General features: G+C 41.3%; 1 protein-coding gene across 1 annotated transcript; it reads right to left on the bottom strand.

Moving 5' to 3' along the window:
• Positions 1-187: 187 nt before the first annotated feature.
• LOC102064243 (cell cycle control protein 50C) lies at positions 188-25,904 on the bottom strand. Its single transcript, XM_005487136.3, has 7 exons — positions 24,712-25,904; positions 23,815-23,925; positions 22,591-22,692; positions 21,160-21,250; positions 18,628-18,765; positions 17,409-17,618; positions 188-16,675 (listed from the first exon to the last, which is right to left on the bottom strand). The coding sequence occupies exons 1-7, from the start codon at positions 24,922-24,924 to the stop codon at positions 16,485-16,487; spliced, it is 1,056 nt and encodes a 351-aa protein (XP_005487193.2). The 5' UTR covers positions 24,925-25,904; the 3' UTR covers positions 188-16,484.

Raw genomic sequence — 25,904 nt, 5'->3', positions numbered from 1 at the left:
CAATTGTTTTGGCTCTTAAGATGAAGGTACAGCTTCTTATGCTTGGAACCCAGGTCTGAAAAACACATGGGAACTCATGACAGCCAACATTAACTACAGTTCAAAAGTAGAGCCGGTTGCTTTAAAGTGAAAAAACAAGATTTATATCAACACTAGCAATTTGCATGTTCCTTCTCAATGATTAAATATATAAATGTAAATAAAACATCAGCACAATATCTCAAAGTGGCAGAGACTGTTACAGTGAAGCATTTCCAGCTGCAGTTCTGACTGACAGATGTTCCAGGACAGAAGACATTTGCCAACCTACCCTCTTTCCTGTGCAAACTGACATTCGCAGTGCAAATATTTTCACATTCTTTCACTGTCACCGTGTCCAAGCAGCTAGAGGTCACACAGGTGGAAGTGTCAAGGGAGAAGATGTTCTCAAAGTACCTCCTTTTCTTAACAGCTTTAAACTGTGCACAGTGCTCTGTAGGTTCTTTCCCAAATAGATCTGCTGTCACTTTTTCACTCTCATTATTGGAGTATTTACCAGTATAGCCAGACGGGACGTGCCTGAGCTTGTCTGGCCCTTGATGCTGGACCAAATAGCAGCACTGTGGTGTTTTCACCCCAGAGACACTTTTGGCTAGCTGAGTGCTGCAGCTGAGCACGTGGAGGCAAGTCCAGGCATGCAGGAGCTCTGGTGGTGGCGGGATGGAGCTTCCTCTCGTGAGGTTTACCTCCGGTGGAGAAGCTTTAAGGCAATGGTGAAGGAAAAGAGTTGGTTCTGATGGAGGGTTTTGATCCAGAGCTTTATTCTGGCCCACAGGCCTCTGAATGCAGCAACAGCTCCAACAGAACTCTCCAAACCACATGGTTGCTGTTCTTTTAACCCTGCTGTTCCTTTTAACCCTGGGAAGGGGTAGGGAGCCACCAACCAGGTACATGAGAGGAGGTCTTAAGGGACAAAGGACACCTGGATGGCCCAATGCCCCCCCAGGGGTAGAGGGCATCCTTTGAATCTGCCAATCACTCGACACCCTTCTGGAATTCCAGGATTGACAGTGCTGGAAGGGGAAAGAAGAGGTGACTGACACACCTGGGAGGGAATTATGAAGGGAGGGAGCCAAGGTTCTGAGGTAAACCCTGAAATCACAGCGCAATACTCTCACATCTTTGTCGCAAACGTCCAGAAAAAGGCTCTAGAAATAGAAGAAAGCTCTAGAAATAAAAGCGAGCCTTGGGCTGCACCTTCCACCTGCCCCACGTAAGCCACATCAAACTCACCAGTGCACTCTGCCCTTCCCTTCTCCGCTGCAATTACCATTGTGTTCTCTGGATCTCAGAACCTAAAGGCAGGCACAGTTGTTTCCACAGAGGGTTTGGAAGGGCCATAGGTAGCAGCACAAGCAGCTCTCACTCAACTTTAATCCTTACCACTGCCACCGTGAGTTTGGTTGGCAAGCAGTAACAGCCCCGCTCCTTTACAGCTGCAGCGACAAGCCCAGTGCTCTGTGGCTCCATCCTTCCACTCTTGCAACCAGTCCTGCTTTTACTCTCCCATCTATTTCTCACGCAGAAATAAATGAACTTCAAATATGGGATTATTTCCTATTAACTGTATGAGTCGTAGGTAATGGTAATAGTTGTATTATTATTGTTTATTATGTACATATAAGGTTTTTTCCCATAACAAATCAGATTTTGACTTCTGATACTAGCTGGCTGTTTACCATATGGGAAGTAGTAAGAGCAAAAAAAAAGGCAGCTGGAATTAATCTATGCTTTTTGAGAAACCTTAGCCTTCAGTTGAATGACTGTTACCCTGAAGCAGGACATAAGATTTGAACTGGTTTTACCTTTATGGAGAGATAAAACCGAAACCCAAAAATTTTTGCCAAATATTTTGGGAAACTGCAGTGCAGTATTTGCATTCGTAGAAACTACTATTCAATGAAATATATGATGATGTCAGTTCAATACTTTCCATATCTTGAGAGGCTGGACCTCCAACTATCTACATTTCTATAACAAAAAGGAGAAAAAGAACATATTTTATTTGTTCTATACTACAGTGAAAGAGCAGCCTGTGTTCTGAACAGAAATTGTATAGATAGTGTGGTTTGGACTAAAATGAGGCTTTAAAGGTAATAAAAAATATGTCATTTCACAGGGACAAAAATGTTCAACGAAATGGCATAGACAAAACCATTGAAACATCATGGCAACCAAGTCAGGTGCAGTTTAACATGAAAAGTAGAAACTTCATTTTCTCCTTCACTATGTCTGAAATTAAGTAACAGTTGATACTGTATGGTATTATTACATACAGAAATAATACCATACAGACATTCATACAGAACATTCCAAATTTCATCCTTCATCTGATTTCAATAAAAATTTCAAAAGAAACAGGGTTTAGGTCCAGTGTATATACTGGTCTGTACCTGGCAGTGCAGTTTGTTTTACAGATGGAATGAAATGTTTAACCCTCTGAAATTCAAGGAAATTTATTTCAGTGCGATCTAAGAAATGCTGGAAGTAAGATAACTCTATAGACAAACACATTGATTCATGGTTAAAGATACAGCAGTTCTAAAGAAATTGATTTTGATGCAGTTACATGTTATTTTCTGTAAGCGACACTTCTTTGATCTCAGGCTTTGATAGGTTAGATAATATGGATTTTTATGTTTATTTAAATATCAGTGAACTTTATCTTTGAAGAAATCACAAATTTTGATTAAAAATTAAAAAATATAAAAATATGTGTGGGTGAAGAGTCAAAGTAGTCTATCAAAAAAAGGAAGAGACTAGTTCTGTCCAATAGATAACATGAAAGGACACAGATGATAATATTATTCCATCTAACTGAAAATCATAACTGCATTTTAAGATTTAGTGGGAAGTATTAATACTTAGCAATACATACTTCCTTCCTATACTCACTAGAGATTAATGAGCATTCAAAGAATGAGCAAAATCTGCAATTGGAAATCGTTGGTCATTTGGATGGTGTCATTGATCAACATCAGCTTTCAGTAGTATTTTTGATTTCTATTAAAAATTATTTATTTTCTATTCTTAGTAAATATCCACAGAAAGATCCTTCAGCTCCCATTCATGTGCACACCCTGTGATCATAGACCAGACAGGGGTTGTCCATTTCTGAGCTCCTTTCTCAACAAAATTCACATGAGCATGCTTAATAATGGTGAGAAAACAGTGTATACTTGGTGTCCTAAAAAAATGCTATCTAAAAGTGCAGTCCAATACTTGTATAGCCAGCAGAGAATTCCTAGTTTGTTAATCTGATATGTTTGTCTTCTTTGATTCTTCTGGGGAGCCTGGTTTGATCACGTTTCCTGATATGCCAGGTGCCTAAAGTGAGATTGAAGGCTTCTACATGAGGAAACACTGCAGCTATAACAAATAGAAAGATGTTCATGTCACTAATGATTTCCAGTATTTTTGGAGGAAGTCAGTTTTTATAAGTAATAATAATAACGGGGAAAAATCCTCTTAAGTCCTCAAGGAATGGAGTTGGAATTTTTATGCAGGTTTTTCATCTTCACATGACTTATGCATTGCCTCACTGCATTATCACAAAGCATATTTATAATGGTTTAGTTTGAATGACAAATTTGCCATTTCTTTCTCTGTTATTAAGATTTAAAAAAATCACAAAACCTAAACCAAAATCAAAATAAAGAGATAAAATAAATGATGTGAAACAAACAAAGTAGCGTAATTAGATGTACTGTTTAAGGAGACAGTATATCATTGAAGCAATGTAATTATGTTGCCTGAAGAGAATATAAATATTTTCCCATTAACCTGCCATTTCTTTAGCTGCTATTAACATTCAAAAGGATTTAGCCAAAGAAGCACAGGAGCAGCTTTGAGAGCTTCAGTGTCATGGAGGAGTCTTCACAGCTGTACACCAGTAGGGGATGCCAAAAGAAAATGTAAAAGTCATCTTGTCCCATGGGCATATACCTCAAGGTATTTCATACCTTGGTCTTTCAATTCTGAAGTTAGAAGGCTGAAAAAATGAGTATTAGTAGAAAAATTTTTTTTTAAATCACAGAATAATCAGTACAATGTAGTGATTACTAATCAAGATACAGTAAAACTTTGTAATGGAAGAATCAGACTACATTATTGGTATGCAAGTAGTGCTCTGAAAAATTTGAAGATAAAAGGACTATTCCATATAATAAATAGTAGGGTTGTAAAGAATCAGCCAATAGGTATCATCACAGGAAAAATATCCTTTTATTTTTTTCTTTATGGAAGTATCTAGGTTTGTATTTATGAGTTTAAACCATTACAAGTATATATTAATTCATTGACATTTCTCTCTGAGTTTGGCAATTGGTTTATAGGCTCCCCTATGATTTATCATTTATAGCATATAATTTTTAATACATTTTTCTAATTGAAGTTCTATTTATATACCATATGGTAATTAAAACAATTACTTTTATTATATGATGTGTTGGGTTGAAAAGTCATTTTGCTTTATGTTTGTTGTTTTTAACATAGCTTTTCTTTGCAGCATTAGCATTCTGTGGTGCAGTTGTATTAAACTAACAGCACTAGGCAGGCATTCAATCAAAAGACTTCAGTTATATGATGCTCAAAATTGTGAAATGTCACTGCAGTAGAATTTACAATGCAGATGATTAGGTTTGCATAAACTATGATTTCCACAAACCTCTTTGAATACTGGGGAACTCCACATGGAAAAACAGAAAATAAGAAAGGGATAGACTCAAGTGGGTTGCCTAAACTGAACTGGCATGGTCTGGGAATCCCAAGACATGAAAGATGTGAACCCATTGGAACAAACACAGAGGAGGCCACGAGGGTGATCAGAGGTCTGGAACATCTCTCCTATGAAGGTAGGCTGAGAGAGTTGGGTCTGTTCAGCCTGAGGAGAACTTACTCTTCAAGTATCCAAAGGGGTCCTAAAGAAATCTAGGAAGGAACTTTTTCCAAATGCATGTAGCGGCAGAACACCGGGGAACATCCAGCAAATTACAAATCCATCTACTTTCTATTGATCTTGTAAGAATAATCATCCCAGCCAGCATTTACACCTCTAAAAGTTATGGGAGTTTCAGAGAAGATGCAGCCACAAAGAAAAGACAGCTTTGGGAAAGAATGTAAATGAAAAAATGATCTGGTGTCCATATGTATATATTGTACAGCTATGTTCACTATGGCTCAATTCGTTCAGCAGAGAGCTTTTTTTAATGTCAAATGACATTTTTTATGGCTTGTAACTTAGGTTTCAGTGCTGTGCTAATCAGATCTTGGTGTTATAAACACTTTGCAGAGAGTGACATATCTGACTTTGACAGAATAAGGCACTGTCACCTTGACACTTCATCTGCCTCACATTTGTGTGTCCTGATACTGCCTTAAACTTAGCAGGAGAATCTGAAAATTACCAGGAAGTAGAAACAGAAGAAACTAATGTGGTTATACAAAGGATACCAAAAATATTTTTATGCTTTATGTAATATGGTATCTTTTCAGAAATAAAAAATAAATCCTGTAACTAGCAATGATATTCTCTTCCACAGTTCAACAGGCTACATTAAATTATTATTTCCATTATTCAAATTATATTTCTTGAAGAAACATGCTGATTACTTTGTGTCTACAAGGTTATTCTTTTCTAATAATCTATTGCACAAATGGTAGTTGGTTGTGCTGCATTGCAGCATCAGTTCAGTGCATCAAAAATCTGTGCATAACAAGGAGACAAGCCTCCAATCTTTAGGACTTCTGCTAGCTTTTATCATGTTTAATTTGCTTCATAATTCATATTACTTTCTTTCTGATTTCTTAGAAGTTGATAAAGAAGAATACACAGACTACTTAAGTAATAAAAGTGCAGAACCATTCTTCTATACAAATTAGCTCCTGAAAAAGTTGCCTGAATTCTGAATGTGGGTTATTGCCGCTTAAAAATAAAAATAATATTTTTGCTTTCATATCAGCTCAGAATGTAATTATTTATACAAAAACCCACTTTATACTATGTATTATGATGAGAAATTATTTTACACTTGTTCAGTAGCATATCTATTTTCAAATAAAAACTATTTTCAAAAGACCTCAAAAAGAAGGTCACCATAGACTTCATATTCTTCCTACTGGAGAAGGAAAGTGCCAATGCCTGGGAAGCATCAGGATCAATCCAATGTCTTCCTCACAGGCCCTTAACTCACCAGTGAGGATCACACATGTTACATAGGGACAACTCAACTCTGGTATGAACCTGAAACTTTAAAGTTATACCACACCCCCACAGGAAAAGAATACACTTTGCCCAAGAGCTCAGCATTATCAAATTGAATTAATTATAGAAAATAATCTTTCAGCAGCTGAGAACACTTAAAATTACACCTGACACATTAATACTTCATTTACTTCTATGACAGAATCACTGTCACCTGTTAGGTTGGTGTGGGAAGTGCTGACAGAAAAAGTAAGTTTTGGGGCAAGTCCCAAATTACAAAACTTAGCCTATTTACTTACACTGTGTGAGACATTCCATTCCAATCAAACCCTCAAAAAGCAAAGAAATACAGAATGCCCAACAGGCTTGTGCTCTGCCTTCTCATTTTCTTACCTCCCTTTGAAAAGCAACTCTTGACCTTGTTGGTTAAGACTTGGCTTTCCTCTGGTTGCCTGAGGTGAGGTTATGAACTTAGAAATCTGAATGATAAATTCCTCAAGCTACAGCTTAAAACCCACTGGCACAATTACAATTTATACATAGGTCACAGACATATTTTATGAAAAATCCTTTTGTTAGGATTTTTTCTCCTGAGAAGCTGAGAGGCCTCAGAAACAAAATGTAAACAATGGTTATCTGCTGCTGTGGAATGCAACAGGCAGATTTGTGATTGGTCTCAAGGGTTGTTTTTAATTAATGGCCAATTACAGTCCAGCTGTCTTGGACTCTGGTCAGTCACTAGATTTTATTATCATGCCTTTCTATCCCTTGCTAGCCTTCTGAAGAAATCCTTTCTTCTATTCTTTTAGTATAGTTTTAATATATAATTTTCTTTTAATATAATATATATCATAAAATAATAAAACACCCTTCTGAAACATGGAGTCAAGATTCTCATCTCTTCCCTTGTGCTGGGACCCCTGCAAACAACATCACATACATGTGTTAAGCAGTTCTTGTATTTAATTCATTTTATCAGTAACAAGAACATGCAGAGATAAAATCTTATCCACAGCTTTTCTTCTTAGCTCATCACCTTCATTCAGGTTCAATTTTTATTAACTGCACAGCCAGAAATGACAGTGCATGAGGAAAACCTGCTCAAAGGCCTTCCGTGATCGTTGCTGGGCCTCATGTCAACAAGCTTAAAAGACAGAAATCTGACCATAAGCACTGGTGTAAGGTGTAGATGATGACTCCCTGATTATTTTATTAGTTTTAGTGATTCTAATTTCAATTTCTGGCTGTCCCACACTGGGACGGTACCACACAGGCCACCAAAGCCAGCCCATGCATTCAGCTGTCATCGAATTCCACAACTTGGGAGCACACCCTGCCACCCAGCAGAATGAAGTGGGTGGCAGTGCCTTTCCTTGGAGCGTGTCCTTGGCACCCAGCACTGAATCCCTCCTTCTGCCCAGTGCTGGGGACACGGCCCTGCTGTCCCCTGCTGCTGTGACAGATTGCCAGCACAGCCTCTGTGGGGAGCAGGGTTATTAACTGCAGATGTTACCATTGTCCTCAGCTGCTCTGAAGCCTCTCTCTGCACTGTCACTAAGTGCCACATTTCACCTCAGAGCAGCACAGCAGCTCCACACTCTCCCCACTAATTAACTGGTTATGATAACCAGCGCTATGGGCAGGTATTACCTTCCTTACTTTTTTCCCTTAACTGTTCTGGTTTCTTGGACACATTTATTTTTCCAGTGTTTTCAGGTTCATTGTCACTAATTATACAGCCCAGAGACAGCCCATGGATTCATATAAGTTATCTGAGAAATCTCAAGACCTTTTAACCTAATCTTAAAGCCTGAATCCCCCAGAATTATAACTGGTAATGCAACAGTCTTCATTACAGACAGGAACTGCCACAGGGAAAAAAGCAAATAACTGGGTAGCTGGGTTTGACACAGTAGAAAACTTCATTTTCTTCACAAGCTTTTTTAATTGTTTCAGTTTGAGAGGGATAATTTTAGGCATTTTACTGCAAAGGGACAATAACTGCAATTGTATAGGAGTATAACCAAAGGGCCTCTTTTCATCTTGTTTCATGCTGTGTGTTTTTGTTCACAGAGTACATAGCACATACTCAGTAAATACTAGATATTTTGGTTAGAGCTCTCTGAAAAATAAGCTTTCCAGGGTATGAGCTATTTTCACAGAATCACAGAATGTTCTAAGGTGGAAAAGACCTTTGAGATCATCAAGTCCAACCTATGACCTAACATCACCTCATCAACTAAACCATAGCACTGAGTGTCACATCCAATCTTTTTTTAAACATTTCCTGGGATGGTGACTCCACCACCTCCCTGGGCAGAGTATTCCAGAGCCTAATCACTCTTCTGGTGAGGAATTTTTTCCTAATCTAAACTTCCTCTGGAGCAGCTTAAGCCTGTGTCCTCTCATTCTGTCCATTGCTGCCGGGAGAGAGAGACCAGCCCCACCTGGCTACAGCCACCCTTCAGGGAGTTGCAGAGAGTGGTAAGGTCACCTCTGAGTCTCCTTTTCTCCAGGCTGAACACCCCCAGCTCCCTCAGTGGTTCCTCACAGGGTTTGTGTTCCCAGCCCCTCTCCAGCCTCGGTGCCTCCTCTGGACGCGCTCAAGCGTCTCCAGGTCCTTCCCAAACTGAGGGGCCAGAACTGGACACAGCACTCACGGTGTGGCCTCACCAGTGCCAGTGCAGGGGCAGAATGACCTCCCTGCTCCTGCTGGCCACACTGCTCCTGACACAGGCCAGGAGCCTTTGGCCTGCTTGGCCCCCAGGGCACACTGCTGGCTCATGTTCATGTCAGCCAGTGCCCCCAGGGCCCTTTCTGCCTGGCCACTGTCCAACTGCAGTGTCCCCAGTCTATAATGCTGCAGGGAGTTATTGTGGTCAAAATGCAGGACTTGGCACTTGGATTTATTAAACTCCATCCCACTGGACTCTGCTCATCCATCCAACCGATCCAGGCCTCTCTGCCAAGCCCTCCTCTCTTCCAACAGATTGACACACTCTCCCAGCTTAGTGTCACCTGCAAATTTACCAATGAAAGGCTCAATCCCCTCATCCATGTCATCAGTAAAAACATTGAACAGAACTGGCCCCACACAGAGCCCTGAGGACACCCCTGGTGGCTGCCCCCAGCTGGATGCAGCACCCTCACCAGCACTCTCTGGGCCCGGCCATGCAGCCAGCTCCTAACCCAGCACAGAGTGCTCCTGTCCAAGCCCTGGGCTGCAGCTTTTCCAGGGGTGTGCTGTGGGACACAGTGGCAAAGGCCTTGCTGAAGTCCAGGTACACAACATCACCAGCCTTCTTCACATCCACCAGGTGGGTGACCTGGTCATAAAAGGAGATCAGGTTGGTCAGGTGGGACCTACCTGCCCCTCTTAAACCCACGCTGGCTGGGTCTGTTACCCTGGCCACTCTGGAGGTGCCATGGGATGGCACTCAGTATAAACTGAGTTGTTTTCCTCATTGGCTCATCTTTTGACACATGGGGACAGTCTGTTCCTGTGCCTTCAAGAATTCTGTTTTGAAGCATGTCTATCCTTCCAGGACTCCTTTGTTTTTAAGGGCTGCTTTCCAAGGAACACTCAAAATAAGTCTCTTGAATAAGCCAAAGTCTGCCCTCTGGAAGTCCAGTGGGGAAGTTTTGTTGATGCCCTTCCTTGCTTCACCAAATATTGAGAACTTTATAATTTCATGATCACTGTGCCCCAGAGGGCCTCCAACCCCATATCTCCCACCAGCCCATCTCTTTGCAAGCAGCAGGTCTAGCATAGTTCACCCCCAGGCTGGCTCACTCACCAGCTGTGACAAAAAGTTGTCCTCCACACACTCTAAGAACCTCCTGGATGGCCTCTTCTCTAGTGTGTTATGTTCCCAGATGTCTGGTAGGTTAAAATCACCTACAAGAACAAGGGCTGGTGATCCTGAAACATTCTCCTGCTGCTTACAGAATAAGTTGTCCATCTCTTCTTCCTGGTTGGGTGGATGATAACAGACTCCCAGTAGGATGCCTTCCTTGTTGGCCTTCCTCCTCATTCTTACACATTCTTACTTGACTTTATCATCAATAATCTCAATCCCCACAGTGTTGAGAGCCTCCCCAACACAAAGAACCTCTCCTTCACCTCTTCTCCCTCTCCCGTCTCTCCTGAGGAGCTTGTAGCCATCCAGTGCAGCACTCCAGCCATGTGAGTCATCCCACCACATTTCTGTGATGGCAGCTACATCACAGCTCTTGTTTGTTACCCACACTGTGTGCACCAGTGTACATGCACCTCAGCTGGGCTGCTGATTTCACTCCTATCTCAGGCTTATCACCCTTGGCCCTGCTTCCAGACAGCCCAGCTGCATCCCCTTCCCCCTTCAAACTTAATTTAAAGCCCTCTCAATCAACCTTGCTAATTCATGGGCTAGAATCCTTTGCCCTTGATAGATGAAGCCCATCTGGCTCTAGCAGGCCAGGTGCTGTGAAAGTTGCCCCATGATCAAAGAACCCAAAATTCTGCCAATGACACCAAACCTTGAGCCACCTGTTGATAATGTGGGTTCTCCTGTTCCTTTCATCATTTATCCCTGCGACCAAAGGGACTGAGCAGAACACCACCTGTGCTCCTGCCCTATCAACCACTTGATGCAGTGCCCTAAAGTCCCTTTTAATTACCCTGACAGTCTTCTTTGCAGTCTCATCACTGCCAGCCTAGAGTATCAGCAGTGGGTAATAATCAGAAGGCTGAATCAGCCCAGGCAGTCTCTCAGTGATATCTCGAACCCAGGCCTCAGGGAGGCAGTAGATCTCCCTGTGGGATGGGTCTGGTTGACACATGGGGCCCTCTGTCCCCCTCAGAAGGGAGTCATCCACTAGGACTGCCCTGCTTTTCTTTTTAATGCTAGAGGTAGTGGTCCCTCTGACAGACCAAGTGTTATTTTGGGAGGCTCCCTGGGCAGACAATTTTCTTCTACATCATCTGGCTGACTCTCTGGATCCAGGGCCCCATTCCTATTCTGAAGTGGCACCTGGGAAGGTGATGGGGGCCAGGAGGAATTTTTATTACCTCCTTGAGGAGGGAGCCATTTCCACTCCCCTTCATCCACCAGGTGCCCTCCTTCTGCCTGATGGTAGGAGACAGGGGAGTCCTCTGACTCCTGGTGGGCTTCTCTCAGGGATGGAAGGGTGAAACTCTGTTTATTTCCCTTTCTATTTCCCTTTCACTTTCCCTGATACTCCTTGGTCTTTCTACTTCCTCCTTAAGCTTTCTCATTCACTCATGAACGTGAGCAAAAGCAAAACAAGCCCCACTCTTCAGGAAACTCTGCCTGGCTTCCATAACCTGAGGAAAAAAGCAGGACCCAAATAGAACAAAAAATGCTCCACAATCCCTCACTTGGAAACAAGAGATCACCAAATTGAAGGCAGCTGCCCAAGGCACTCATAACCAAATTATTCTTGGAATTGCAAGGAATAATACAATTACAGAGAACCCAATCAAAACACCTTAGCTCAAAAACTATGCACCGTAGTTCAGACTGCACTGAAAACCAAGAAACTTTTCCTTAACTTGGCTGCTGCTCAAAATCATATGGGCTTTCCAGATCATGTGTCAGAATATCCCATCATCTTGAGCAGCTCAGCCAAATTTCTTTGCCTCCCCACCCAAGAGCAGCACCAGTACTTCCTCCCCTTCTGCTGTTGCCCTCATTTTGTGGTTTTCCCCTCATTTTGTGGTTAGAGGTTTTTCTCAAATCAGCTGTTTCAAACCTACTGCTCCCAGTGAGGATTGACAGCACCTTCTTATGTGACAAAAGCAAATGTTCTCTCCTCTTTTAGGTCTAAGTCAAATCCAAATTGCTCTGCAACTTCTCTTTATATTATCAAGGCTCACAAAGCCCTCCCTTCCCTGAACTGCATCTTTGGCTTTAGAGTTTCATTTCTCAGAGTAAGGAGAGGAAGATTTCACACTGCAGTACATCACTACAATAAAACCATCAAAACACTAATATTAATAATCTGCATGTAACACAGTTGTTAATATAAAATAGATGCAGCATGTAACTAATTTTTCCAGATTTTATAGGTCTGTGATCATGCTAATCTGTTTCACATGAAGGACACATCCCTTTATTTTTAGATGAAAGCAAATGTCTGTGATTAGAAACAGAAAAACCAACTAAGGCAGACAAATACTGGACATATATTCATGAGACTGTAGCGCCTGAAAAAGGCTTGGAAAAAATCTCTAACTGAAGTGCTACTGAAACATTCTGTAACACCTGATTAATTATTATGTCTCTCTTTCAAGATATAGTTATATCCATTAATGAAATTTAATCCTAAAAGGAGCTGGCAACCAAAACCACTACAACAGTTTTGGCATTAAAATATATATGTCCCCTACACCTCCCTGTAATTGAGAAATGAGATTTAAATTGCAGATCTGTTTTTCATAATAATGGTTTCTTATCCCCTCCAGATATTTTTGCCATTGTTAAAAACTGAACTAAAGCATCCCAGAAGATGCTCCCACATGTAATTGCCATCTTCAAAATTATAAGCAAACACCAGAAACACATATTCCATTTGGCTTATCTATTTTAGACCATTTTTACCATATAATTTTAGATTACATCTGTTAACAGGAATCCTTTGTCCAGTTTTCCATTTACTAAATATCCACCCACCTCCTCCTCCCCCCCAAAAAAAGGAGTAAATAATGTCCCCCTTTATTTATCTGTTCTAAGTAAAAAGATGAAGAAAACAAAAAAGCAAACAAACAAAAACAAACAAAAACCCAAACCAAAACAACAACCAAAAAAACCCCCAAAAAACCTTGACACTTTCTAGTACTGCCAGCATCTATGACATCATTAATTTCATTTCACCAAACCTAAACCTCATTTCTGACATGCATCTTTCTTTTCTTGAGAGTGAAGGAAATGGCAAAATTTCATTTAGCTCAAAGGGACTGAAAATGCAGCAATGATGCAAGATGAGGCTTTAGGTAGCTGAAACAAAGGAACCAACAATTTAATAATTTTGCTATGTCAAGATATTACAAATAATGGTAGTTAATATTTTATGGCTTTGTGTTGTAGCCCCTATGGTGCTGCTGTTGACTTTTCAGGTACAGCTCAATGTCATTCAGCAATTGTAAACCCAGTCACCTTTGCACTGAGTTGTCAAATCTACATAAGTCAGTCTCTCTGAGAAAAGAGCCCACTTACTATTGGTGAAAGTATGATTAATAGATAAGCTAATTAAATTTCTATTTTGGAAAGCTTTACCAAGGTATTTTAAAAATTTTTTTTCTCTTTACTCAAGACACATAATCTTAATTCATAAAATCAAATGCCCAAGGTGAAGGCAGCACTGTGCCAAAGACACAGTACTGGTCCTAACACTCCAGGTATTCTGAAAGCAATTTGCAGCTCAGGAAAAGTGCAACATCTCTGGTTGCTTCAAAACTCTGCCCTCCAAACCTCAGTGTTGCTTTCTCTGATCCAACTGACCTAATGATCTCCTAATAGCCAGGATAAATTAATTCAAAATCCCACTGGATATTTGCCTGGACCTGTGCTTCCTGCTGCTGTCAGCAGCTGAGAAAAGGGGACAATCCCCTGGGACCTGGCACAATGAGGAGCAGGTGATGATGGCTTTTACCATCTTTCTGCTAGGTTAGGCCAGTCCTTCAGCCCAGCCTCTCACTTCTGTTCCAGCCCCTGCACGAAGGAGAATATGGCAGCAGAATAAAGGAATTCAACAAACATTTCATGTAGATAGATGAGTATTCCCAGTGTGAGGAGCACACCTGCAAAGCTGTCTTGAGAAGGTACAATTGTGCCAGCCCTGGCACAGGGGCAGACCCACAGCATGGCTGCAGCACTGGCACAAAAGGAAGCATAAAAATGTTACTAACACTTATTTTCCAGCCTTTTGAGCAAGGCAGATGATGTCTGCTAGGAGGAATTAATCAGACCTGCCATTCCCATTGCTCTGGTGTGGGCAGCGCCACCCTGAACCAGCCTGACACTGCAGAGCTTCTCAAAGCTAACAACAGAAACAGCTGGAGCTGAAGCAGCAGCTTCCAGGACACTGTTCAGAGGCTACCAGAAAGATGTAAAGAATGTTTAAAGCTGTGGAAGATGAGAAATGGCATTTTGGGTTTATAAACAAAGTCTAAGACAACTTCTGGAAAAACAGAAAGACTTCTTTGAAGACAGGTCTTCTCTATGGAGGAGTTTGAAGACAATCTACATTTCAAGAGGAGAGGTTCCTGCAAAAACCTCTCAGAGATAATGAGCAAACACTACTTGCTGGGTTATGTTTTCTGGATAACTTTTTTCCTGGTAGATACTGACTCATTGAAATGCATACTTCATTGTTCAGTCTCCTTTTACTAGCTTTTTTACTAGATGCTTAATGAAAAATAAATCAGTGACAAATGCATCATGACTTAGCCACCCCTATCATTTCTTGAAAGTCAGTTTCTCAGACAATGAAATAAAAGAGAAAAATAAAGAAGTTCCCATGGTCTGTTAAGAGCTAGAAAACAAGTTCAGCTTTGTCAGGAAATCCCACCAGGGCTTTCCAGAGAGCTGCATGGGATTACATTTTCTAAAGGACTGAAAAGATTTAGGAGCATGTCCCACTGATAAAAGTGATTTAAACTAACAACCTTAAGCACAGTTGCATGTCCTGCTTCATGCTCTGTCTTGCCCAGCCCAGTGAGGGGTGGGGTTCTTGCACAGCTCCTGACAGATCCAGTGCAAGGTGCAGTTTCTGCAGCTTCAGGATGGAGGTGACTGTCCCCGAGCAGGAAGAGCAGAGGGGACAGGAACCTTTCCTGGCCAGCACTGGTGGGGCAGGATTGCCCTCCCAGGCTGGGCTGGGAATAGAGCAGCTCCCCTTCTGCTGCTCATGGCTCAGCTTCAAAGCAGAACTTAAGGAAACTGCACCTCCTGTGCTGCCAGCCCCTCCAGCAGGGGCCATCTGTCCCAGGGCACCACATGCCAGCCCCAGACACTCTCAAAAGCAGATGCCATGACAGTGGCTTGCAGGCTCCCTGTGCCACATCCCTTTCTCCTGCTCCAGTCTGTGTTCTTTTCTTGTTCTAGTGAGAAGGCTTTTTAGGAGAGAGGCAAGGCATACAAAATACTTATGAAAGTAATTGAAAGTGTTTTATTCCACTTGCACTTTTACAACAGAAAAACTATTTTAAAAAATCCACATCTGCCATGGTATGCTTGACCTAAATTCTTCAGTGCTGTTCATTCATTTTGTGAGACTAGAAATAAGTCCTAAATGTGTAAAATTTTAAACATGAAACATAAAAATTGATGAACCTGTTAATGAACTGCAGTGTTCACTTTAAATGGATGGATTTTCTGGTGCTTTGTTTTTTATTGACAATAAATTACCATTCTGTGTCATGTAAACTTGTGAACTTTCACATGGGATAGGTAGAAGTGCAATTTTGGTCTAATAGTTAAATTAGGTAGATGGTTAGGTAGATGGCTCTGTTAAAATATTTTGCATTAAAGGAGCTTTTAATTTAGGATTTGTATTGAACCATAGTTTAAAAAATGCAAATACGTGATTGGATGCCCTCCAGCTCTCACCTGCTAGATAAATCAAATAAATTTGGTCTAACCAAACTCCGAACTCCTGATAAATGCCCTGTACTCGATCACAAATCAGGTGTCAAACTGGAGTGAATGCACTGGTATAAACTGGTTGTTTTTTCAGCATAGCTGAAAAAGGTATATAAAACCCAAGCCAAGCCATTAAGCACATGTATGTGGCCCACAAGCAGATTTTAGCAATAAGTTCTACCTACTCAAGCTTTTTGTTGGATCAAGAGTTCACTTTTTACCCATCCAAAGCTCTATTCCAGTTAAGAGAAATGTTGTCTGAATTATGGGGCTGAATAAGAAATTAATATGGACCCTGACTTCTGGCCAGACATTGGCACCACATAATTTCTTTGCCATTGCAATTCTAATCTGCTGTTTGAAGCTCATCTCACTACAAGTTTCCTAGGAAACAAATTTAGGCTCACATGTACATTAATGAGAATGGCACCTCAGGTAAGTTTGGTTTCAGATGATGGACTTGCCCTGCCCTTCACTTTGCTTACATTCACCAAACCTGACACTGAAAATGGTCCAGAGTTCATGGGAAAGACTGAAAGGTCTGTGCTGCACCTTCTTTGTTCACTGCACACTTCTGTCTCCGTTCAGAAAGGTGAACCTTATTGCTTCTGAAAGTATGTTTTCTTCTTCCTGAGCTTTAAGTGGATGGCAGTTATGACAAAACCTGCCAGGGTTGCTGCTGTGCCAGAAACCAGGTAGGCAATTCCCAGGAATGGGTTACTTCCACCACTCCACACCACGGTTGAAAGAATCACGTGCTTCCTCCCCTTGAATTTGGTAACAGGGAAATCTGAGAGAAGGATGTTAAGATATAAAGCTTTCCAAGGCATAAAGAGTTTTGAGGTCTGCATTTGCTGCCAAAACTCCTTTAACTCATTGGTGATGTTTCTGCTATTCTGGATCCAAAAACCCAGCTGGTCTTTGGGAGGTGATAGGCAGCTGGTGGTAAAAAACCTAGTTATTTTAGATACAGTCTTTGTGTGCATGTGGAAATACTTCCTTTTTCAAAACACTGTAAATTTCAGATTCATTATTTATAGGACTGCTACTGCAATAACTTGCTATGAAAGCTCAGTTGAAAATGAGTCTTTTGGGAAGCTTATCATGATACTCCACATAGTCTCTGTGAGAGTAAGTGCTCAGCTCTACCTAATATGTTGTAGCCAGAATGTTATATGAGTTTACCTTTCCTCTCTCCCATGGAAGCTTTCAGAATAGCACCATAACAGAACATTTATAACCACATTTCTATCAATTGAGAAAGAAGAGGAATTTATGGTCATGTTGACACAACTCCTGCTGACAAAAGGAGTGCTTTAGTCAGCAGAGTTCCCATTGTTGGCTGTGAGGGGGCAGATCACCAACACAAAAGCTCTTGTCAGTCAGGACATGGCCCAATCCCTTGAGGGCTCTCCTGACACAAGACTGTTCTGCATGACTTCTTTGCCAGTTGCCCACACAAATCCTATTCACCCTCATGCCACTGTAACTCTCTGGGAGCCCTGGGGAATGTAAAAGGATACTGTAGGAAATCCTGAAAGTGTAATTCCCTGCTGGCAGGCCCTCAGCAAAGCGCTGAACGCGTCTGAGGCGCCGGTAGAGATTCCGGAAGGTGGCAAAGGCCGACACTCGCATCCAGACAATGAAGTCATCGTTCACATAACCATTGTTCCTCTCATCTTCCTCATCCAACAGGTACGCTGGCTTCTGCCAGTAAGGAGGTCTGGCTGTGCCTGGTCACAAAGAGACAAAGCAGGAAAGACACTGTCAGTAAAAACTATGGTTGCTGAGATTCTGGGCCTCACATAACCAACGCGGAATATGAGCTGTGGAAGAGACATAAGACACTGTCCAAAATTATATATACATGTGCCAGATAACAGCATCTCCAAGCATGTCCACTCGCCTCAAACATGAATTTACAGTTTAACAGTACCCAGGGGCTGCTACACATTAGAACCTTCAATGCTACACACTAGAACCTTCTCCTGCAAAGGGGAAACAAAGTGACTTGCACAAGTGAAAATGCAGTTTATTCTGGATTCCTGTCTCTTCAGCAAGCAATATGTTCTCTATAATGAGGAGCTTGCCCTCATTTTTACACATTAATATATTCCTGTACAATCAGAAAGGCACCTTTTTGCAGCCTAATGGCACAGCCTATGGCATTTAGAATCTGTCCCATGAAAACCACTTAGATCATTAGTTCTTGCATATTGCACCCAGCTCAGCACTGCCCTGATCCACAACAGGCAGGTTTTAGCCCCAACTCAATAGAGATCAACCGTAACAAGGAAACAGCCCTAGGAAACAAGTCTGAAAGAACTAGTGACAAAGGCAGCCTCTCATGTCTCACAACTTCCCAAGAATCTGCAAAGGCATGAGGGAAAGATGAGATTTTAAAAAAAGCAACTGCTTCCTTGCTTTCTCTGGACAGATTAGGCATTATAAGAAGAAGGGTGTTAGTGTGGGCATTACTATAAAAAAGGGTGTTGGTGTGGGCTAACTTCAGTCTTCCAAAATAATTTTTTCTCAATTTCTATGGTCACTGATTAAAGAAGTTAAAAGGTGGTATCTTGGCTAAATATGCCTTCTGCTATCAGTCACCCTCTAAACCCTGCTTCTTCAACTTGCTTTCTTGCTATTTCTCCCAAAGGTAATTTTTCTGAGAATGGGAGACATATGAAGGGGGAGATAGGGAAGCCATTGAAAGATGAGGACTGCCAGCAGAACCATTCTTACCTGCAAATGCAGCAGAGAGATTGGATGACTCAGGATTGCGAAATTTCACATTTTTGTCTGTCCACCAACTGTTTCCAGTCTTCAGCAGTGGCACTTGAATCACAGATGAGTTATAATTATAAAACAGATCAATAGTATCTGCAGGGAATACAAAAAGCAACATCTGTGAGTCAAAGACAGTCATTCTAACTGCCAGCATGACTAACAAAAATATGGCACATTGAAGCATCTTTCAAGTGGATAGAAAATCTGAACATCCCGGGTGTGAATGAAGCACTGCACATTTCACAAGAAGAACTAAGGTACCAGAGTCTTAGAACTACTGAAGTTTTAAAGACTGAACATTTCCTACCAATCCCTGTGTATGTTGTGACTGCTTCTCATGTCCATCAACTCCTGTGGGACCATCTTCTTTGCAAATCACTTTCTGAACTCTCTAGCTATTTACAGAAGTTACTGTTCCAGTTTCCCCTAGAATTTCTTTGACAGTTGTCCCAAAACTTTGCTACACATGATGTGTTTTCAGGGACTAGGGTAGAGATAAAAGCACAATCAAGGGAATCCAGTCCTTTGGAAATAAAAATTGCTTTAGTTTTATGCCAGTTAGAGCTTGCTTACCAACTTGGACACAAATATTTTCTTCAATAAAAAACCATTTAGTTAAAATTGTGCCTAACCATGCCATCCAGTTTCAATAGGTGAACAGCACTTGTTTTTATCCATTACTATTTTCCTACATAGATTAGTTTAACATAAGGCAAAAATATTATAGGATGCATTAACAGCTCTGTAAACCCCCAGGCGGTCAATGGGATGATGGGCAGGGACAATCAGATGATACAGATGGGGAGGGGTTGCCTTTTAGGAGACATGAAAAGCACAACTCAGCTGCATAAGCATCAATGAAAACATACTTTTTCTTTTGTTTCCTTCCAGAAAACCTGTGTTCACACAGCTCCTTAAAACTCTTCTGGGAAATGCTCATTTTGTGGCCCAACACATCCCCAGCTATTTGTCACCACTTCATTAACAGGAATTGTAATGCTCTGAGCTCTGCCTGCTCAGTTGCTTGTCTTGACTCTCCCTCCCAGGCTCCAGAACAGTGTGAGCTGCACACAGCTGGGCTCTGCTGGCCTGAGTCCAGGTCTGAGTCCAGGTCTGAGCCCAGCCCAGTAAATCCCACTTCCAGCAGCAGGTGGGTAAGCAGGCAGACAAAAATCAAACGGATCTAGAAGTTACTGAATGCAACTGGCGTTCACAAGTTCCCTGGTGTGGGTGGTGCAGCTGCTTGGAAAGAGCTGCTACCTTCTCAAAACCTGTTGCATGGAACAGGTTAAAAAAAGGGTGAGAGCAAGGAGTGGTAGAAACTGGAAGACAAAAACAATGGGGTAGTGGAGAAAAGCCTGTAGTTTTTTTGTTGCTTTTCCTTCCAAAGATACATTCTGAATCTCCCAAGTGTATTCAGAAACAGATTATGCCCACTAGATTACTACAATGATCAAATCCATGATCAAATTAACACTATGTATGCTTCCAGCATTCTAGAACAAAAATGAAACTGGGTAGATCCAAAGTAATGCAGAGAATGTGGAGAGTCCCTCCTTCTAAGCCCATGATGGTGGGAAGGCAAAATCTGGGCTCTCCCATCATGGTATAAGAATGTGCTTTTTAGCACATTGTATGGAGAAAAGACTCTTTTCCCCACATGAAAGTATGGGGAGATCAAAGTGTTCAAATTGTAGGTATCAAGCAAAGGCCTCCATGCTAAAGTAAGCAGAGGTTAAAGTAGCTGTGATCCTATGAGAAGTTTGAACAGAGGAGAGAAGAGCGATGAAGATCCTGTGCTGCCAGGAAGAAGATGATTTCAGATACAAATAATGAGAAAATTTGCCTTTAAATAGCTCGTCTTTAAAACAATACCCCATAAGTTGACATGGCCCATAAACACAGCTGTGGGAAAAGCTTGTGGAACATGGGAGTGATTTCACGACTGCAGATTTCCCTGGGCAGCTGCTATTTGTAGCAATGGAGAGCCATGAGAGAAATGTTTTCTTCTAGAGAAGTTTCCGTAACATTAACAACAGAGACTTCTCTCCCTAAGTGAATGAAGAAAGACTATTCTATCCAAGAAATCTCAAATTATCAAACCAAAACCAAAACACTCTCCTTCTAAGAACATGATTGTGGGAAGGCAGAATCTGGGCTCTCCCATCACTGTACAGGAATGTGCTTTTAACAAGGAAGCACATGAAATCTGTTGTATCCTTGTTTCAAGAGGGCGTAAATTCCTCACTCCTGCTGTACACTCACATGGAAGAGGGCCTTAGAAAATGAGAAATCTCCCTGAGTTTCCAAACAAGGGCCAGTTACTAACAGTAGGAAGCAGAGCCTCATGTTCATCAGAGCAGCACCACCAAACAAAGCCTTTTATGGGAGAAAGTGGAGGCCTTGCACTACCAGCTCTGCCCTGGCCTGGGGAAGGGAACAGTCTCCAGAGGGAGTCAGGAAGGGGCAGAGGAAGGTGCCACGTACCATTGAACATGCTGTTGGCAATGGCCCCGCATGGCGCCATCGGGGTCCCGTTCCTGTAGGTGCTGAAGGGCGCGCAGTAGCTCCTCTGGATCTGCATGCAAGCCCACACAACAATCAGGCACAGACCTGGGGTTTGCTTTTAATTGGTGTCCTCCCATGCCTTCTTCTGAAAAGTCACTGAACAATTAAGTCTCCAGTACCTTTTGGTCACATTAGAGAGACATCAAATGAATGGGTCTGTAGTTCAGGAACACCTTCCAAATCTAGGCACAGAAACTTAAGGTCTTCACCAAATTCTGCTGCCGACTTGTAAGCTCCAGACTATAAAAAACAGGTTTGGGGATCTGCTATTGTAAAATGGCTACAACTGAAAAAGTTCCAGTGAAGACCTTATTTTACCTTCTTTTTAATTCTGACCTGGGCTCAATTAGTGCTGGAGAACAGCAGATGTAGTTGGCCAAATTACTGCAGGTCAACAAGGCCAAATCTTGATGTATGAAGATACAGAATGAAAATCAGAAGTCCTCAGCCTTACCACATCTTTCCTACCCCATTTTATAAGAAACTATAAATCTTCAGGTTTCAACACAGAAACATTTTCAAGTAACTCCAAAGAGCTGTGTGTCTGACGGGCACAAAAACCAAAAGCAGCTGCATATTTACGCAAACAAACAAGCTGACAGGACACCTGGAGAGTTTTAAGAAGCGTTTTATAGAAATGAGGAACATGTCTTGAGAGTAGTAAGAAGCATTTTAGAGAAACAACAGATTACCATGGCACAACCATCATATGTACAGAAAGGACATGTGGACTATGTGTATATTAAGAAATGCTACTTTAAGCCAAATAAGATATGCTTTAGATTTGTAAGCAAAAACCTGAATGTCGTGATTGCATTCTCCAGTTCCCTTATGCAGGTCTGCTGCAGGTGATGCTGTCTACTCCCTCTTTAGACTTCTGAATTGCATACTTAGAACACTACATGATCACTTCTTTCAGAACTAACCTTTTCCTGCTCCTTTCCCACTTCCAAAGCCAGATGGAAAAACTAAAGACTTAGAATAACTTTATTCCCTAGCACAGCTTAAAACACTTCTGGCTAAGCAAAGTGACAACACAAGAAGGAAAAGTTTTCTGCATATTTATTTGAAAAAGACAATGTATTTTTAATCAGCACTACAAGGTGCAGGTTTGAGAACTGCACGACAGGACTGACATCTTTTATTTACCCCCCACCCCCTTCAACCTTCCTCTCTTATTAACTTATTAGGCATAATGGCCTGAACAAGCATAAAAGCCATGACCAAAGACTGAAAATCTGTACTTTATTACTCCCTAGAGCCACTTAAACACACTTATGGTTCTCCATATGGTCCAAGGCACACCTGCTGGAAGTGCTGCTGATCTCACAACAGCAAAAGAAAACTCACATTTACATTTCGGCCCAACAGCTGCGCGTCACTTCTTGATTTCACATACCGACGGTGGTTTTGATAGAAGTTTTGCAGACCATAGTACATAAAAACATCACCCTAGAATCCAAGGATAAATCTCTTCAATAAGGAGAGTTCATGAAGGCAATAAGAAATCTTATTAGTTGCTAAAAAAGAGGAGGGGAGAGTACTCATATTAAAATGTCTGTAACTACACCTTAAGCAATACAGCAGTCAGGGGCTAGAATCTAATCTTTACCCTAACTGTAAGTTTTTATGTTTTGGTACAAAATTGAACATAATTTAAATCACCAAACAAAACCTGATAATTATTTTACACAAGATGGCATGGCTGGCCATGAACTTGCAATGACTATGAATCATATTGCAGAGACAGACATTCATTTTCCATTAAAGAAGGTGCACAAAAACCTTCACATTAAAAGAAGAATGGTGGACAGGCAAATCATGCATGAAAGATAATTATGTAACTATAAAAAACCCATTACTCAGTTAAATTAACTTCTCATCTCAAACATCACTGTAATCTGAGGAATTACAAAGTATTTTAACAGCCTTCTCAATACTGAAGAATCCTGAAGTGACTTTAAATTACACTGTCATTTTAAGGGATCATTTATTCAGTACTAAGTATAAAATCTCTTTGGCAGAACGTGAAGCATTTTAACAGTCTCAATAACATGACCTGGTAGTTTAAGGAAGGAAATTAAGGATATTTTTTCCAAAAGAAACTTCAGAATCACATTGCTAGAACTTGAATTATTTCAAGGACCTTGGGGATTAGCAGCACAACTCTTGTAAAAATGACTACAGGGGTCTATTTATGTAAAGTGGTCAGAACTTCAGATTTCCTTCTCACTTGAAAGTTTAGCAGGGCAGCAACAACCAATCTCAGGCCCAGGGCAAGGCTTTGCCACTGACTCAGAGAGAGACAGAGAGAGGTCACCTCCACAATCAAACACCATTCCCTCCACCCCCTTCTTCTCCTTGGGCATCTCCCAACCAAGGGGCCTGGTCTTGATTATAAGTACCAAAATGAACAATACAGGCAAAATTGTAAAATTTTGAGCATTACATCTTCTGAAAAAGTACAAAGCAAATTTAGTCAGGAGCTCTACAGAACAGAATTACAGTCTTTTATCATTTAGGGATATAAGTAACAGGTGGTATACAGCAACCTGAGTTGGTTTTTGCACTCACCAATATATCTTCCTTTAGCGTGAAATTAATAGAACAGTGGCATTCCTTATTCCAGTTAGAGGAGTTTTCACGGAGCTTTGAACAAATTGAGCATTTATCTGAATAATCTATCTGTCGGAGAAGTGAACAAGCAAAGGTATTGTCACAAAGAACATGCTCATAGGAAAAGGTTAGTGGTTTAGGTTCAAGGCTTCTCAGAGCTGTTCTCTTCTAAGTGACCCTGGACAGCCAAAACCACTGAAAATGAAGAGGCAGAGTGAGGATTTGGCCTCAATGAACAACCACAAAATTTATCCCTATTTTAAAGCTGGTTTAAAGCCTTTTGGTTTGCAGAACTTTCACGTCTGCTCCTCAGCAAAGGAGTGCTGAGTTAAGAACACTCCTGCACCTTGGGCTGGCTGACCAAGCAATGCTTGACAAATCCCCACATGCATCATGGCCCATCCCCACTGAACAGCCTGGGGGTAGTGCTCAGGGTTGGCTCCAAACAGGAGTCTATTCACAACACCACAGGTCTGAATAATCTTTTCTGCAGGAGGGATTTAAACATGAGGACTCCTTGTATTTCAAGATTTTGCCCAGCAAACATGTATGTTCTCAGAGCGTCACTCTCTGAGGGATTTGCTTATTTCCCTTCAAAACTCTAGAAGATAATGACAACATTTTGGCAGTAATTATCACCCATATTTCAGATATTACCACCCAGTGCTCTGATTTTATTGATGACCGACTGCCTCTGAAGATTTTTACAGGAATACCAGGTGCTGGACACATGTTCAAGGCATAAAGCCATTGCTATCATCTTCACTCAAAAGCAAAAACTCAAAGCCTTTTCTCTCCAAACCTGGTCTGGTTGCTAGCTTACAGAATATCAAAGAACAGCACTCCCAAACCAACCTGTACTTCTTTGACGCTGTTTGCAGACAGGACAAGGCAGACTCCCACAGTGAGGCAGAATGCCCCAGTCAGAAAGAAGCTGGAGAGCACAGATCCAATGGTGAGCTGGGGCTTCCAAGCTGGCAGTCTCTGCTGTTTGAATGCACTGTTATCTGGACACCTGGAAGGTTGGGCTTCTCCTTCTCTGGGAACAACACTTGTCTTGTTTTTCATTTTCTTCTTGGTGAGAGAAAGGAGTAATATCCTTGTGCTGGAGAGTGTTTCAGCTGAGATACTGTCTTTATTGTTGGGAGACTGTATTCGTTGTTCAAACTTGCATTGTGGTGAGGAATTACTTATTAACTAGATCTCTCTCTTCCTTGTTTCCTGTACTTGTGCCTGGATCCCCATGATCAGCTTGTACCAATCAAGTGATTGTGTACTTTGATCAGGGTGTCCAGTTCATTCCTCCTGGAAAAGCTTAGATATATTTTTCCTGCTCCACAGCTCACTGGGATTTGTTATGACTTACTCCTTTGCAGGGATACTGACAGCTATACTGGGATTTCTGTGTAATTTCAGATGCATTATTTCTTCTCCCTTCACTTCCATAGCTGCCCAGCTAACAGGCAGGGCCTACAAGGATTTCACTAGGGAAGGACTGAGACAGCACTGGACAGAGAACATGGCTTTGGAAGACCAAACCAATTTTTTTAACCTATTACATTCATTGCTATTGTCTGAGATGCAATTACAGGTTGTAAAAAGGTTGTGTGTTCTTTATCATAGAAGGACAACTCATTTTTAAAATATCCAATTTGGATCAATGGCTTTCCAAGATACTGATGATTTCCTCATCTCTATTCATCTCATTCTCTGAAAAAGAATCCATCCATTCCCAACTGTCTGCAATAACAAAAGAATCACCCAGAGACACCTCGTTTTAATTTAAATGGACAGATATAAGAATATTTTTTGCACACTTCAACAGTTTAACCAAAATAAAATCTCAGTATAATATCCAGATAATTTATCATATAAGAGCAAAAAGCAGCATTTGGTTAGCACTAGAACAGATAGGTGAAAAATACCTTTTCATCATGTTACTGAAATTCATACAACTTTTTCAAAGACCCCCCCAAGAGCAAGTAGATTACCACACTCATGACAGAAATACACGTCTCATTTGGGACAGCACAGGGAGGGAACAGAAA

The sequence above is a fragment of the Zonotrichia albicollis genome, chromosome 2, assembly GCF_047830755.1.
Source record: "Zonotrichia albicollis isolate bZonAlb1 chromosome 2, bZonAlb1.hap1, whole genome shotgun sequence".
NCBI classification, from domain to species: Eukaryota; Metazoa; Chordata; class Aves; order Passeriformes; family Passerellidae; genus Zonotrichia; species Zonotrichia albicollis.
Note: the sequence above shows the minus strand (reverse complement) of the source record. Positions and strands in the feature narration are given on the sequence as shown.

Bases quoted from the DNA above. Each gene is read 5' to 3' on its own strand.
- LOC102064243 (XM_005487136.3), bottom strand. From the start codon at position 24,924: ATGAAAAACAAGACAAGTGTTGTTCCCAGAGAAGGAGAAGCCCAACCT. The intron at 21,251-22,590 runs GTGAGTTTTCTT...GCTTGCATGCAG, and splicing joins TGTTGGGCCGAAATGTAAAT to ATCCAGAGGAGCTACTGCGC. The intron at 16,676-17,408 runs GTATCCTTTTAC...TCCTTCTCTCAG, and splicing joins CACTTTCAGGATTTCCTACA to ATTTCCCTGTTACCAAATTC.